Genomic DNA, 16054 nt, shown 5'->3' on the forward strand with positions numbered 1-16054 from the left:
TTTACAAGATTTGAATGATTCAGGAAGGCGAAAACATGGGTAAGTAAGTACAACATTAAATATTTAAGCAAATAGCGAACGTCCTACTTGTTATACAATATCTCTGGCCTGTGAGTCTGATCCTTAACTATCATTCTGTAAATAATTTTGGTTAGACAAATTTTTGTAAGTTTTTTTTTTAAATTAGAAAAGGGAAAAACATGGCCAGAATCATATAGCTAGTAAGGTGCTTTCCTTGCCTAGAGCCAACCCAGTTCAATTTCTGACATGACATTACAGTCGGCAGAGCACCACTAGGCGTAAGCCCTACATCGAGGGTGTGGCCCAAAACATCAAACAAAGAAAAAGAACAAAACAGCAAAAATTGTAGAGCAATTCTATCTTTACTAGTTTCCTGTTATTTTACAATCAAATTACAGGTTTCTTCAAATTACAATCTTAATTTGGTTAAATGATTAAAAATAAGGAAACATACTGATATTAGTTAACATTGCAATTGCATACTTTATAGGTTAACAGCTAAAATCAGTATTTTCTAAAAAAGATGGACTATCATCTAATCCAATCTTCATTTCTTTTGTATAGGAAATAAAAATATGAAAACCAAAAACATTAGAATCAACCATAATCCAGAAACTCTAACAAGATTCCTATGAACTAATGACATGGAAATCATGACACTGTCTGCATGCATATACATTTAAAAAATTCTATTTTCTCCATCTCTTGATTTTAGCACTGTTAGAACATAAATTACTTTTCCACAAAATAGTCTGCTGAGTAATATATAATACCCTAACAATATATACTTAAGTATCTAAATATACAATGTTCAAAATTTCAGTTGACATTAATTAGTTGACAAGATTATATTTTTATAAAATAAAATAAAACAAGAAACTAAAGCTCAGAGATTAAACTATTTGTCCAAATTCACATAGGGAATAAAAATATAAACTACATTTCTACATAGCAATTATATCAAATGTTATCTTTTAACGCTCTTGACCTTTAACATTTTTCTTGGCTAAAACTTACAAACATTCAGACATTTTTGCATTTTTTATGGCTATGCAATCTATCAGTATATAGGGCTAGAGTGATAGCGCAGCGGGTAGTGTGTTCACCTTGCCCCTGACCGACCCAGGTTTGATTCCTTCATCCCTCTTGGAGAGACCGGCAATCTACAGAGAGTATCCCACCAGCACGGCAGAGCCGAGTCTGGCAAGCTACCCGTGGAGTATTTGATATGCCAAAAACAGTAACAACAAATCCCACAATGGAGACGTTATTGGTGCCCGCTAGAGCAAACTGATGGGCAATGGGATGACCATGATATAGTGATGCAATATATCATTTATTTGAAAGCAAAAATTATAAATAATCTGATTTTTAAAAATATTATTAATATGAACATGTTAGAAGTGGAAATTTTAATTAACAACATCAAACTATGCCAAGCTAGGAACATAATTCAAGTGCTTAGAACTTATTTGGCCCTTAAAATCTTAGCTATTTTCTCAAATTTTGTTGTTACATCTGGAACAATATTTTAAAAAATAGGTTATTTTTATTGTATAACATTGTATAAAACACACATAAGCCCTATGAACACTCACATAAATGTAAAAGCAATTATGGCAAACAAGATAATATTGAAAAATATGACTTACATCTCCAGCAAACGTATGAAAATATCCTCTAGGACTATTATATACAAAGTTATTGTATAGTTCTTGTTCCCATAATTGTCTCCCATCCTAGATAAAAGTTTAAAATAAGAGTTATCAAAAAGTAACTTGCCAAAAAAGATCATCACGAAGAATAAAAGCTGATAACATGTATTACAGGAATTGCTTGTACACATACATATAGTGCACAGAAAACAGTATAAAATTTAACTAGCAAATTTATAATTACAAACAGCACTGATAATTTTTTTTTACTAAAATCTTTTCCACATGAGATATTATTATGACAATATACAAAGTTTTAGCCAGGAACTCCCAACCTGGATTACCTGATCAAATGCGTAGCTAAAACAATTACTAACTACATCATCCAAAGGAGGTTACTTTTGTACAGATACTGATTAGTTCATATAGTTCCAAAAAGAGTTCATTTCAATTTTGTGCAAAACAATTATTCTTTTCCTCAATTTTCTAAATGCCAAGGTCAAACAACTTTTCTGCACTGCTTATTAACAATCTTTACATTCCTAACTTTAGTAGAGACTTCGTAATTAACACTAACCTAAGTAGCATCTATCATTGCAGAGACAGATGATTAAAGTGACCCAAGGATGAACTAGGTCTAAAGACCTATAGATGATAGCTGTATACATGACTGTAACAAAAGCAATATAATTAACTTTAGTATTAAAGGTGACTGACTGCATATAATCAACAATTGCTACCCACAACTGTAAATTAAGTGGATAGTGAAATATAATCATTGTCTTCTTCTGAAATATGAAGTTCTATCTAAACCACAACTTAAAAACATTTCAAAAACACTATACACACATCATGACTCTCACAACATAATTAACTTTCTTCACATAAACATATATGGGTTGTTTTTTTTTTCCTATTTCTAAGCAGTGTTCTTCGTTTGTGATGCTAATATTCTTAGGGGCTTCTTTCTAGCTATCTGTATGTTCTTTATCCCTAAGAAGCTAGGACTTAGGTGATTGATGGTAACCCAGGGGTATGCACATATCTCTGCTGTCTCAGGGAATGATGGAGTTCATACTAATAACACTAATGTAGAAAGCACAATCACTCAAACCTGATCCAATCTCAGGAAATACTACGCAACATACACACATGGTAATCTATTTTACAAATAAATAAGGTGAGGCCAAGAGAAGAGAAACAAATTGACTACAATACTTCTGACCGTAAGTCTCTTCCGGAGTTTAAAGCTGCTTTTGGAGATTATTAATTATAATCTTGTTGAACAACTACTACATATAAGCAAAAGGGTTTGCATGTAGCTAAGCTACTGTATAGCTATAAATTTTTTAAAAAATAAATGTGAGATTTCAACTCAGCAAAAAGATAAACTTTTCATATACAGTAGCTGTAAGACATGAATACCCAACAAAGGACATCCAATCTAGATCAGTATGTATTTACATTTGAAAGTGAGGAATACAAAGCTGTGAAAATATAAACATGTTCAGAAAAATCATAAGAAAAAATGGGTAGTAAATACATTATTTTAGAACTGTATAACACTTCTAGCCAGAACTGAAGTTAAGTAACATTACAATCTAAGCCAACAAGCACTCTCATAGCTCCTTGACAGGACAAAGTGTGCTCATTTATAGTGAACAGAATGAAATAAAAGTATGATTAGAAAAGAAGAGAATGTGAGGAAGCCCAAGATCCACTGGTATTAAAACCAAAAACATGAGAACCCCTTTAATGCGTGATAAGGCAAGTAGAAAAATAAAATGGGAAAATATAACAAGTACAATTTAAATATCAAAGAGGGTAAGAGGTCTACACTGTGTTATAATTGATAGAGAAAACTAAAGTGAAGGCAAAGCAAAACTCACCTTGATATCAAATATTCTTAAAAAATAAGATCTTTGTGGATTGTCCTTAACAAGACAAGCAACGCCACTGCACTTCTTTGACCACATACAGTTTCGATCTGCTGCATACAACTGCACCACTGCTGAAGACATAGTCTGCAAAACAAAAAAATAATACCCATTAGATTCAAAATAGTACTCAGATGACCAATGCCCCTGTCGACATCTTAACTATAACCTCATGAGAAACACTGAACTAGAAACATCAATGAAACTGTCGCCAAATTTCTGTCCCCACAATAAAAAGATGAGAAGCATTTGTTTTAAGCTACTAGTTTTTGAAATTCTTTTGTAGTAACTTAAACAATAATCACACTAAAATAATTACTGAAAGCTAACATCTACTCATTCTGATAATGTATGAGGAAATATACTGTATCACTGTCATCACTGTCATCCTGTTGTTCATTGAGTTACTCAAGCGAGAGCCAGTAACGTCTCCATTCATCCCAGCCCTGAGATTTTAGCAGCCTCTCTTTCTCGTTTTTCCCAAAGAGTGGAGGCTCTTTTGGGATCAAGGTAATGAGACCTGTTATAGTTACTGTTTTTGGCATATCATACACCATGGGGAGCTTGCCAAATTCTGCCGTGCGGGCGAGATACTCTCGGTAGCTTGCCGGGTTCTCCAAGAGGGATATATATATTTATTTCCCTCTATGAGGATGCGTCGCAGGGTCGCATGTGTGAGGCTCACCCTGAGCGTGTGGAAAGCGGCCTGGGGCATGGTGGTGGTTGGGTACTGGAGGTCGGCTGCCAGGGCTGGGTCTCTTGGGGCAGGGAGCATTCTCACCCGCCCTCCCCTGGGGTGCCCTGAGTGAAAACAGTCTGGCACAGAGTCCGGTGGCATTGTTATGGGGGCCTCAAGTTGGCCATTTACAACACAAATATCTCAGAATACTCATTCTGATAATTGTGAGAAAATACACTAAGCATTTTAAAATACAGCTCTACTTAAATTTATTACTCTTATGCCAAAAAAACCAAAGGTTATAGCAGACAAATAATTTGTATTTGTATTTTGGATGCAAATACATAATAAGTAGTAGAATTAAAATTCTATCCAGTCAATTTATGACTTCAGGGTTTACATTCTTTTGTATTGCAATACACGTCCCAATAAACATTCAAGCAAAGGAGTAATAGTAAATACTATACAACAGTTAACTACTTTAGTATGGTACTAAATCAACTGAAAACATTTGTGTGTACTAATTAACTGTAGGGATGGGCACTGAATTTATGAAAGCCTGAAAGATAAAATTTCCTTCATTAAAGTCAATAAAACCTTTTAAACTATCAGCCTTAAAGTTGAATTCTAGGCAATTTAGATAGAGTGTACAGGGGTAAGGCATTTGCGTTGTACCCTGTTGTCCCCAGACGGATCCCAACCAACACATATTGTTCTGAACATATAGCAAGGAGTGATCCACGTGGACAAAGTCAGCACTGAGTACCAGTTGGGTCTGGTGCTCCCCCCACCACCTCTTAGGGAGGGAGGGAGAGCGGAAATTCTATACTATAAAACACAAACAATAATTTTAAAAAAGATGTAAAGTAAAAGAGAAACAATAAGTGATTTGTATACGGACACCTAGTTTGACAACACTGACAATATTAAAAAGGATGAGCAACTATTGTCCCAATTTTCACATGGATCTGAGTAATGATAGTATCAATTTCTCCTAGACTGTACCTGACCAGTACATTTTTAAACAAACGGGAGAAACCAATTCATTTATTCAAGATGTTCACCTTAGAGCACTACAGTTTTCCCTGATGTCTATGAAACAATGAAAATTTCTTTAAATTCTAAACTGCTTAATCTGAAAGTTCCTCAACCATAAATTCTATAAAAGAATGATGAACAAACTGATACAAGGGGGCTGGAGACACAGTATAACGTGTAATGAACTTGTCTTTCATGTGGCCACCCAGCATACCATTTGGTCCCCTGAGCACTATCAAGAAAAATTCCTGCATGCAGAGCCAGAAGTAATCCCTGGAAATAGCTAGGTCTGGTCCCCCAAAATCAACCAAAAAAACCCATATATACTGGTACAGTACTTATAAAGCTTCTGCTAACAATGCTTCTTTAAAACAGTACTAGAAAATTTTTTTAAAAAAGTACTAGAAATTAAGGAAATAATTTGAAATAAATTAGAATTCTATTTTTTGAAATACATTTAAAAGACTATTTTAATATAAAATATTTAGTAACAAAATAAGTGAATGTGATTAAGCAAATATGGCATAGAGTTCAATACTGGACACTGAATTAGTTAAGAACATAGTAAAATGTATAAAGAATGCCTTGAGTTATTTAACTATGACTATAGAATGATAGATAACCTTACTGACAATAAACTCACATATGTAAAATTACAGTCCTGAGATTAAAATTTCACAATTTACCAGCTCATAGTACATGTTACATTTAACTTTTGCAGACCAAACCTATCACTGAATTCCAGAGGGTCATGAGCAAGTCATAAAGTGGCAGGAAATCCCTCAAGACTCACCCCCGCCCCTCCTCACCACCATCCCCAATACCATTTCTGCCTTTTAGTCTGCTCAAAACATATCTTTGCTCTTTCCAACTCAATGAATAATCTCAGTTCTAGAATTCCTAACTGCAAACCCACAGCACTGACAACTTCAGAAAAATTTATTTTGTATATATTATCCAAAGGTACTGAAAACCAAAACAAAGAACTTTTACAAATCATGAGAACTTTTTTCCTCTGTTATTTCATATAAATTACAGCCCATACTATATTCATCTCAAAAAGAAAAGCAGTAAGAGTACTAGGTACCACCCCCCTCCGAAAATCTAAAAATCCCCATTTTACTTTTTAAGATAGAAAACAAGAACAACTTGAAAAAGAAAGAGTGCTGGAGAATCTGATACTCCATTATGAAACTCCCCTTGCCAACAAACCAAAATATTACCTGGATGCATAATGTACACATGAAACAAATTAACCATCAGCTTGAGAAATAAAGACTTTGAAATATTTTTATAATTTTTCATATAGGTTAACATTATAAATCTAAAATAATTTGTTCAAGTTTAGTAGTAATAAACCCAACTTAGTAACTAATTTTTAAAAAATCCTACAATCATTACCTTCAGTCTGAATGTGCCCATTTCTCTCATATTAATATAATCTCATATTACTGAAGTTTAAAATGTATGTACCACAACATTTTTACAAAGACATTTCTGATTAACTTAGAATTATAGTGAATACAAAGTAGCTTACAGACTAACATTTCATATGCACAGGCTAGAAATATAAAGTTACTATCACTTTAGATTGATAGCTCCTTAATTATGTTTTCAAAAAACATTCCTTCCATTCCTTTAAAGTAATTACAGCTAATCAACTTCATCACTTCTGGTCTTTCATAATCAAGAAGATATTAGTGAAAAACAACCAAAGGACAATTGCTTAGGAAAAGAAATCTATTTCTTTTTTTTTTTTTCTTTTTGGGTCACACCCAGCGATGCTCAGGGGTTACTCCTGGCTTTGCACTCAGGAATTACTCCTGGCGGTGCTTGGGGGACCATAATGGGATGCCGGGGATCGAACCCGGGTCAGCCGTGTGCAAGGCAAATGCCCTACCCGCTGTGCTATCGCTCCGGCCCCAAGAAATCTATTTCTTGTAAGTCAAGTAGTTCGAAAAAAATTCTGCAAAAACTGAGCTATTTTATGTAACCTGGTATTTCAGTAGTTATTACAACAACACATTCACCTTTAGAACTTTCACTGCCAAGGGTAGAAATAAAATGGAAGATGAATGCCAGGATTAACCTAGGCAGGCATTTTACTCCTGGGCTGATTCTACAACAATCAAAATATGTTATGATTACCAAGCTGACATGGCTGTTTTTTCTTTGTATTTCTTTAAACATCTCCTTGTGAAAATTCTGTTACATCGCACACCTTATTTGAAAGAGCACAATCTTATGTGCTGAGTCCATTAAAAATAGACTATTTTCAGTCTAGTTTTACAAACCTTATGCTTCATTTTACCTACACTATGTTCACGCAAACAAATTTTTAAAATAAAAAATGTGTTTTCATTTTAATAGCGTACTGCAAAAAGAGAATAACCTTGATATCAAAACCTTCAGGATATATATTACAAAGCAATACCTTATCAGCAACTTACACAGGTGATTCAGAAAAAATTAATATTCACATATATATGGAGGGAAAGGAAAACAGTATGTCATAAACATCTACAAACATGAATAATGAATAGGAATCTTTTGTAAATATCTATAAGTTTTTTGTAGGTATGAAATTATTTTAAGGAAAAATCTTCAAAAAGCACCTGTAAAACCTGTAAAACTGCAGCCTCCACAGACATCAGCTACCACCACAATGGCCAAAACTAAGGAAACTCTCACTTCTCGAACTCTTCTGTCTAAACTTAAAAAACTTTGCTTTAAAAGATTTTCACCTTGTATTAAGACTTAAATCACAAACATCCACCACTTCTACAGTTTAAATTCCTTTTACATTTCAAAGTATTCACATTAGATAATAAATGAGAACAAAAATCTCAGATCAGGGATGAAGACATTAGCTTAGTGGTGAAATGTATGTCACATTTTTGGGACACAGACCTAAAGCTGATCCCAGAAACAAAATCACAGAACAGAAAAAGAGACACTTTCTTTTTTCCATAGAACCAGCAAAATAATGGAACATGTTTATGGATTCCTGCTGACACTCCAGTTTCTGCAATAAAGATTATTTAACAATGAATAATTACCTATGATCTTTTAATAATCCAAATATACATTAAGGAAAATGAAGTTTTAATATATTCAACAACTAGTTAAGTTCAACAAGCAAAAGTAAATAAATGATGAAATTTTTAAAATTAATATAATGGTCTAGCACTAATAGTCAAAACAAGCTAGATTTTTGAGAATGAGAAAGTGTGTGTGTCTGTCTTAAGTTTCTAAAGGCTGAATTAGGACAATCTATCTCAGGTTCTCTATTAACAAACTTAAGCTTTCAGCATGCTTCAAAATACTCTAAGAAGTATTCACATGAAATGTCCTATTTTTATCCTGAATGCTGATGTAAAACACTTAAAAAACATAAGGCCGAATTATCATAATTATGCAGTGATCTCATGGAGTAATCTGTGATGGGGGTCTACCCTGGCCGTGCTTGGGGACTACTTCTGGCTCAGTGCTCAGGGGATGCCTCGGGTACAGCACAGAGGCCCATGAAGTGTCCAGGATCAAACCTGGCCTTCTGCATGCAAAGCCTGTAGTCAACTTGTTGAGCTCTCTCTTGTTTCAAGGAGCATTTTCTAAATAAAAATTAAAGTACACCAACACCTTAGTTACACAACTTTAAAAAAAAAAAAGAAAGCAACAACTTGAAAAATATACGCAAGACTCCTAAGTGGCAAATTACTCAGGATAAGAAAACAAACATGATTCACTCTCTCTGGAGAAGGAATTTGACTTGGAAAAATTATCTCTTAATTCCCATTGTAAAAAAAACTGATTAAAACAATGGCAAAAGTATCACTGCATCATTGTCATCCTGTCTGGAGCGGGCACCAGTAACATCTCCAGTGTGAGACTTCTTGTTACTGTTTCTGGCATATAGAATAAGCAATGAGTAGCTTGCCAGGCTCTGCCGTGCAGGCGAGATACTCTTGGTAGCTTGTGGGGCGCTCCGAGAGGGACGGAGGAATCGAACCGAGTCGGCCACGTGCAAGACCAATGCCCTACCCGCTGAGCTATCGCTCCAGCCCCAGGCAAAACTAGACATTTAAAAATGATACATTAAAGAAGTCACCTTAAGAAATAGCTAAACTTGGGGCTGGAGTGATAGCACAGCGGGTAGGGCGTTTGCCTTGCACGCGGCCGACCCGGGTTCGAATCCCAGCATCCCATATGGTCCCCTGAGCACCGCCAGGGGTGATTCCTGAGTGCATGAGCCAGGAGTGACCCCTGTGCATCGCCGGGTGTGACACAAAAAGGAAAAAAAAAAAAAAGAAATAGCTAAACTCTGTAAGGAACAAAGCTAGCTCACTGAAAAGGGTTAGTGGGGTAAACAATAGGAAGTAGAATCCCAATGGTGAAGAAACAGAGTAGGCTGAAACAGCTGCACTCTTAAGACTCAAGTACAACGCAGTCTTTGGGGCCTTGGTAGATATTTCCACAAACTAATGTGCCAGGCACATACATTTGCCTAACTTTTACATACTTAACCATGCACGTGGCCGACAGGTTAGATTCCTCCGTCCCTCTCGAAGAGCCTGGTGAGCAAGGTGAGTGCCCTACCTGCTGTGCTATCGCTCCAGCCAGGCAGATATTAGTAACTATCACAAATCTCATAAAGGAAAATTCTGGTTTGTGAGGAAAATGCACAATCTACCTAGAGTTGAGAGACTTCTCTTTAGAAAAGTCACATTGCACCTACAAAACGACAAAGTACTAGACAGGTGATAAAGGGAAGAAATGGAGAGGCAAGCACATCCTATGTAGATACAGCAAAAAGGTCTTACCCCTGCAAAGTGCAGTGAGAATTCTGGGTGCTAAGCAGGGTAGGATTTAGAAATCAGTCCTCCCATTTCATAGATGGCGTCGTTATTTGTCTAATGTCAGACTGGTGACCTTTGGATGAAATTCCCTATCAGCACTTCATTTTTCATTCTTCATACTATTCACTAGTTCATCTTTAATTTTACTTTAAGCCAGTACTTTAGGCTATGCGAATCATTTGTTTTCTCAACTCTACCACTCTTTAGTGTTACAATTATAAATAATTTAGAGATGACTTAGGATGCCTGTTTTAAAATTTTTGTTTATAAATACAAGCAGGGCATAAGGTCCATAAGACACTTTCCTAAGCCCTTGTATAGAAAATATAAAACTTTTGTAAAGAGCAGACCAATGTGTCCAAAATAGGCAGGTAAACTGTATGAAGATATAGCATGTGCCAGAAAAACGATACAGTACAATGGGTAAAGTGCCTGTCTTGCATGTAGTCAAACTGCATTCATTCCCTGGCACTATATATTGTCCCCTAAACATCACCAGCAGTGATCCCTGAGCAGAGTCAGGATAAGCCCTGAACACAGTCAAGTGTGGCCCCAAACACAGAAACAAAAACAGGTATCAGGGACCAGGGATGTTATTAAGAGCAGTACAGCAAGCAAGTGCCTTCCAAATATGAGGTCTCGGGTTCATTTCCCAGCACTCCCAGGAAAGGAAGGAAGGAGGGAAGGAGGGAGGGAGGGAGAGAGGGAGGAGGGGACGAAGGAAGAAAAAGGAAAAAGAAAATGAAAAAGATATAGCTGTGACAGGAAGATAGCTCAACAGACTAGGGAGCGTGCTTTTGCATGTGAAAACCCCAGGTTCAAACCTGGTAATGAATATGACTTCACCTTTCAGCCTGTTAGTTATAAGAACTAGTTATAGTAAGAAGCTACTGTCTGGATTTTGTTTACAGTATATTTTATTTGCTGCGATATTTTTTCCCTCATTAAAATAGCTGTCTTTTAAATCTGTAAACCTTTTAAACAAAGAGATAAACTTTAAGATGCTAAACATGGATCAGAATTATTGTTAGTAATGCAACAATTAGATAAACATGTTTAAATTTATTTAAAGAAACTATGTAGGCTAATAGACATTCTTTTCACCCAATCAAAATTATTGTAATTAATTTTTAAATGTATAATGATTTTTCTTATTTAAGAAAACTGGTGGGGGTAGTAGGCTCTCAAGTTTGAAGGCAAAGAAGTGTTTGTAGTAGTTTCTTATGATTATTTTTGAGGTTCTAAACTATTTTGATGGGAGTCAGGGACTGTGTCAACTTCACTGTTGTATCTCAGACCTTGAAACACAGTATTATTAGTAGACTGAATGAATAATAATACTTCTAGTACCTATATGCCACTTTAATGCATTTCTACATTTTACTGGCGCCCGCTCAAGCAAATTGATGAACACCAGTGAAGAAAACTGGTCAGAACTTAATGAAATGAAAGTGGGAAAAAAATCTATGAATATGTGTGTTTACAAGGAAGCAGGTACATGGAAGTATGAGATTATTCTCTTATGATCAACTTTTTATCTAATATAAGAATGCTTCTTAAAAAATACCATTTAAAACAGATGATTAAATGCCACTTAGTTGAAAGTTTGATTGATGTAATGGGGAGCTCACACTTGAGGGAAGAAGTCTCTTACTGAAGAGCAGCTCAGTTAGAAAATGATACTGAACCTAGACCTATTTTCCTGAAATTCTCACTCACTGATATTATACTAACTAACCCTGACTAATTATAGCATATGTTTGTGTGAGAGTAATTTTCACTTCCAAACGATATACCCAACAATCCTCCTTCTCAGAATCTCTGTAAAAGCTCAAGTTGATTTTTATTATTCCTCATCTGACTTGATTTATGTAGATGCAAACCTGAAAATGCAAATTACACTAATTAGTCCCAACTAATTACAGCATACATGTTGCTATGTTAGAGAGCAACCTTCACTTCCAAGTAGATGTACCTCCAACAACTCTGCTTGGCAGGATCTCTCGACTTAAAATTTATTTTTATTATTCTCATATGACCTGATGTTACAAGTGGTCTATCAGTGCAAAATATTAGGAAAATTATGGTGTAAAGAATTTGCATCCAATATCCAGAAGAGAAATGTGCATGTTGCTTCACTCTCCTGTGTCACAGTCTATGTCGAAGACACATCTACTTTCTGTTCAAGGTAGGAGACTGTCCTCTCTAACTCCTACTTCCATTCAAGCTTCATCTTCCAGGTCAAATGGGAGCTCAATTTCTTATTTTTTGAGAAATGTCCATACTGTTTTCCAAAAGGGCTGAGCCAGTCAGCATTCCCACCAGCAGTGAAGGAGAGTCCCTTTCTCCCCACATCCACGCCAACACAGGTTGCTTTAGTTCTTCTGGATGTGGGCCAGTCTGTGGTGTGAAATGGTATCTCATTGTTGCTTTGATCTGCATCTCCCTAATGATTATAGTGATGTAGAGCATTTTCTCATGTGCCTCTCAGCCATTCGGATTTCTTCTTTGAGAAAGTTTCTGTTCATTTCACTGCCCTACTTTCTGATGGGGGAGGTTGGTTTCTCCTTGTGGAGTTCAACCAGTGCCTTGTATGTCCTTGATATCAACTCCTTATCAGATGAGTATTGGGTGAATATCCTTTCCCATTCTGTAGACTGTCTTTGTATTCTGGCCACTGTTTCTTTTGAGGTACAGAAGCTTCTTAGTTTAAGATAGTTCCATTTGTTTATCTGTTTCCACTTGCTTGGTCAGTGGCGTGTCATCTTTAGCTTCAATGTCATGGAGGATTTTACTGACCTTTTCTTCAATGGACCTTCAAATCCTTATGGATTCTGGTCTGCTGTTGAGGTCTTTAATACATTTTGACCTGACTTTTGTGCATGGTGTTGGTAGAGTTCTGAGCCCATTTATTTGCATGCAGCTGTCCAGTTTTGCCAACACCATTTTTTAAAGAGGCTTTCCTCGCTCCATTTCTGGAAATATATCCTGGAGATGCAACAAAGTACAGTAGAAATGACATCTACACTTTTATGTTTATTGCAGCACTGTTCACAATAGCCAGAACCTGGAAAAAACCTGAACGCCCGAAACAGATGACTGGTTAAACAAATTTTGGTACATCTACACACTGGAATACTATGCAGATGCTAGAAAAAAATAAAGTCATGAAATTTGCATATAAGTGGATCAACATGGAGAGTATCATGCTAAGCGAAAGGAGTCAGAAAGAGAGGAACAGACATAGAAGGACTGCACTCATTTGTGGAATATAAAGTAACTGAATGGGAGACTAAAACCCAAAGAGAGTAGAGATAAGCACCAAGATGACTGCTCCATGGCTTGGAAGCTGGCCTCACATGCTGAGGTAAAAAGAAGCTCAGACAGAGAAGGGACCACCAAGTAAAGGATGCTTGGAGGACCCACTAGGGACGGGAGATGTGTGCTGACGGTAGACTATAGACGAAACACGATGGCTACTTAATGCTTGTATTGCAAACCACAACACCCAAAGGAGAGAGAGAGAGTAAAAGGGAATAACCTGCCAGAGTGGCGGGAGTGGGGTGAGAGGGTATGATGGGGTGGGGGTGGTGGGAGGAATACTGGGAACATCGGTGGTAGAGAAAGGGCACTGATGGAGGGAAGGGTACTTGATCATGGTAAGTACCCTTCATAAGCACAAAAGTTTTTAAGTCTGTAACTGTATCTCACGGTGATTCATTAAAAAAAAAAGAAAGAAAGAAAAAACGAAAAAATACTGCAAAACCCCTCAAAAAAAAAAAAGTTTGATCTTCTATTTCTTTTTTTGTTTGTTTGTTTGTTTGTTCTTTGGGTCACACCTGGCGATGCACAGGGGTTACTCCTGGCTCTGCACTCAGGAATTACTCCTGGCGGTGCTCAGGGGACCATATGGGATGCTGGGATTTGAACCCGGGTCGGCCGCGTGCAAGGCAAACGCCCTACCCGCTGTGCTATCGCTCCAGCCCCTGATCTTCTATTTCAATTTCATGTTCTGAAAGTTTCTTACCCTCCATTTACCTAACTTTGCTCCCCTTTCAAGCCTCATCACTGTAGAGGTTACCTATGGGACCCTTCTCTGACTCCCACACCACTAAATGTTAATATGTAACCTACCAGTAGATCCTACCACTTTTGAGAAAGCAACATAAATTTTCCTAACAAGAAACACATGTCAACTTCTGCCATCAAAATCAGAGTGAAGCAGCATTTTTTTTCTGTTCAAAGAAAGTCAGTGGACTGGTAATTAGAGCCTCCCATACAATACAAATTTAACATTTCCAATTGATAGTAAATACTCAAGAGTAAGATGAAGTACATAATAAGTTAAAAAGTGACATGCTAATAAATCAAAATTTTATATGGAAAAATTAATCACTTGGAGCAGGAAATGATGTGATCTCCTATGTAGCTAGTGAGGGGTTTCCCACTAGAAGGCACATATATGCATAACAACTCACCTGGAAGCAAGCCCAATTGAATGCTTCCTAAAAGGCAAATCACTCTGCAATTTAATTTACGCACTTAGAAATACAACCATTAGTCAAACAGTCTTGTTTATGGGAAACTATAAACATAAATACAAGCCAGCTTTTCTGGTAATTATTAGAAGGGATGAAAATATTACATAACAAAAGATAACAGCATAACAATGCCCCAAAGAGCAAAGTCTTACCACAGTCAAAAAGAATAAATCATAGGATGCAAATTTCATCTTGCAGCAACAAGATTTTGGAGCAAAGTACAGCACAATAAATTATCATGAGTTAAGTCAAGTTTAGTAATGAGTTCTCCAACTAAACCAGGGGAAAGGAGTAACACATTTCAAAACATTTCCAGGGGCTGGAGGCAATACAGTAGGTAAGGCACTTGCTTTGCACGTAGCAGACCTGGGTTTGATTTCTGGCACCCCATATGGTACCCCAAGCCTTCCAGGAGTAATTCTTGAGCACAGAGCCAAAATAAACCCCAAGCATTGCAGGGTGAGGTCCAAAAATAAAAACAAAAGAACAGAAATGTTTCCATAAAGACCATTAAATTATTTCAAACTTTATTCTTTATTAATTCAAATCTTCAGAACCTTAAAATTACCTAAGATTACTCACTCAAGCAACTGAAATTCTCCAAATAATCAAAAAACATATAAATGCTCCCTCAACTGACTAAACAAACTACAGTTCAGTACACAATGACATACAAAAGCAGCTTTAATAAGAGGCTCTTTAAATAACAGTAATGATTTTTCAAGATACAGTTTCACCTTAAAAAGGCAAGATTTAAAATAAATGACATAGTATGCTATCATTTGTATACAGTAAAGGAGTAAATGATTTCCATTTGTCTTAAGATAAATACAACTTTCTAGTAAAGGAAACAGAGCTAGGAATAGTTGCTAGCTATTTAAGAGATTTTGTATACGTGCATCTTCTGTAAGGGAAGGACTACTCAAATTTATGAAAGGGTAGAAGAGAAACTACTACTTCTCATATATTATTTTAAACTACAGTTTCAGTTCTTCTCAAATACTGATTTTTTAAAATCTCATACAAAAAAAGACCTATTCAAGTCAAAATATAGGGGGAAGAAGAAAGATCATCTTTCTACTTTAGAAACTGCAACACAAAAAGAATTTCCAGTCGATTTTAAGCACTTGTCTTGCATTTTGCTGACTCTGGTTTGATCGGCACCAGGCATGGTTCCCTGAGCACCACCAGGATGGATCTCCTTGTAGAGACAGAAGAGAATCCTGAGCACATCTGGTTGTAGCACCAAACCCTCAGAAAATGAAAAGAAAAAAAATAAGAGAAAACTGAGGTCAGGAGTTAGCTCAACAGGCTGGAATACATGTTT

General features: G+C 36.3%; 1 protein-coding gene across 1 annotated transcript in view; it reads right to left on the reverse strand.

Annotated features, from left to right (window-relative positions):
* Positions 1–16054, reverse strand: part of WASL (WASP like actin nucleation promoting factor) — a 59639-nt gene that overhangs the window by 25499 nt on the left and 18086 nt on the right. Inside the window, exons 2-3 of the mRNA XM_004602045.3 lie at positions 3566–3700; positions 1674–1760 (exon numbers count right to left, since the gene is read on the reverse strand). Of these exons, the coding sequence (XP_004602102.1) occupies positions 1674–1760; positions 3566–3700 (222 nt within the window). The remainder of the gene's footprint in view (positions 1–1673; positions 1761–3565; positions 3701–16054) is intronic.

This window comes from Sorex araneus, chromosome 1 (genome assembly GCF_027595985.1).
Source record: "Sorex araneus isolate mSorAra2 chromosome 1, mSorAra2.pri, whole genome shotgun sequence".
Taxonomy (NCBI): Eukaryota; Metazoa; Chordata; class Mammalia; order Eulipotyphla; family Soricidae; genus Sorex; species Sorex araneus.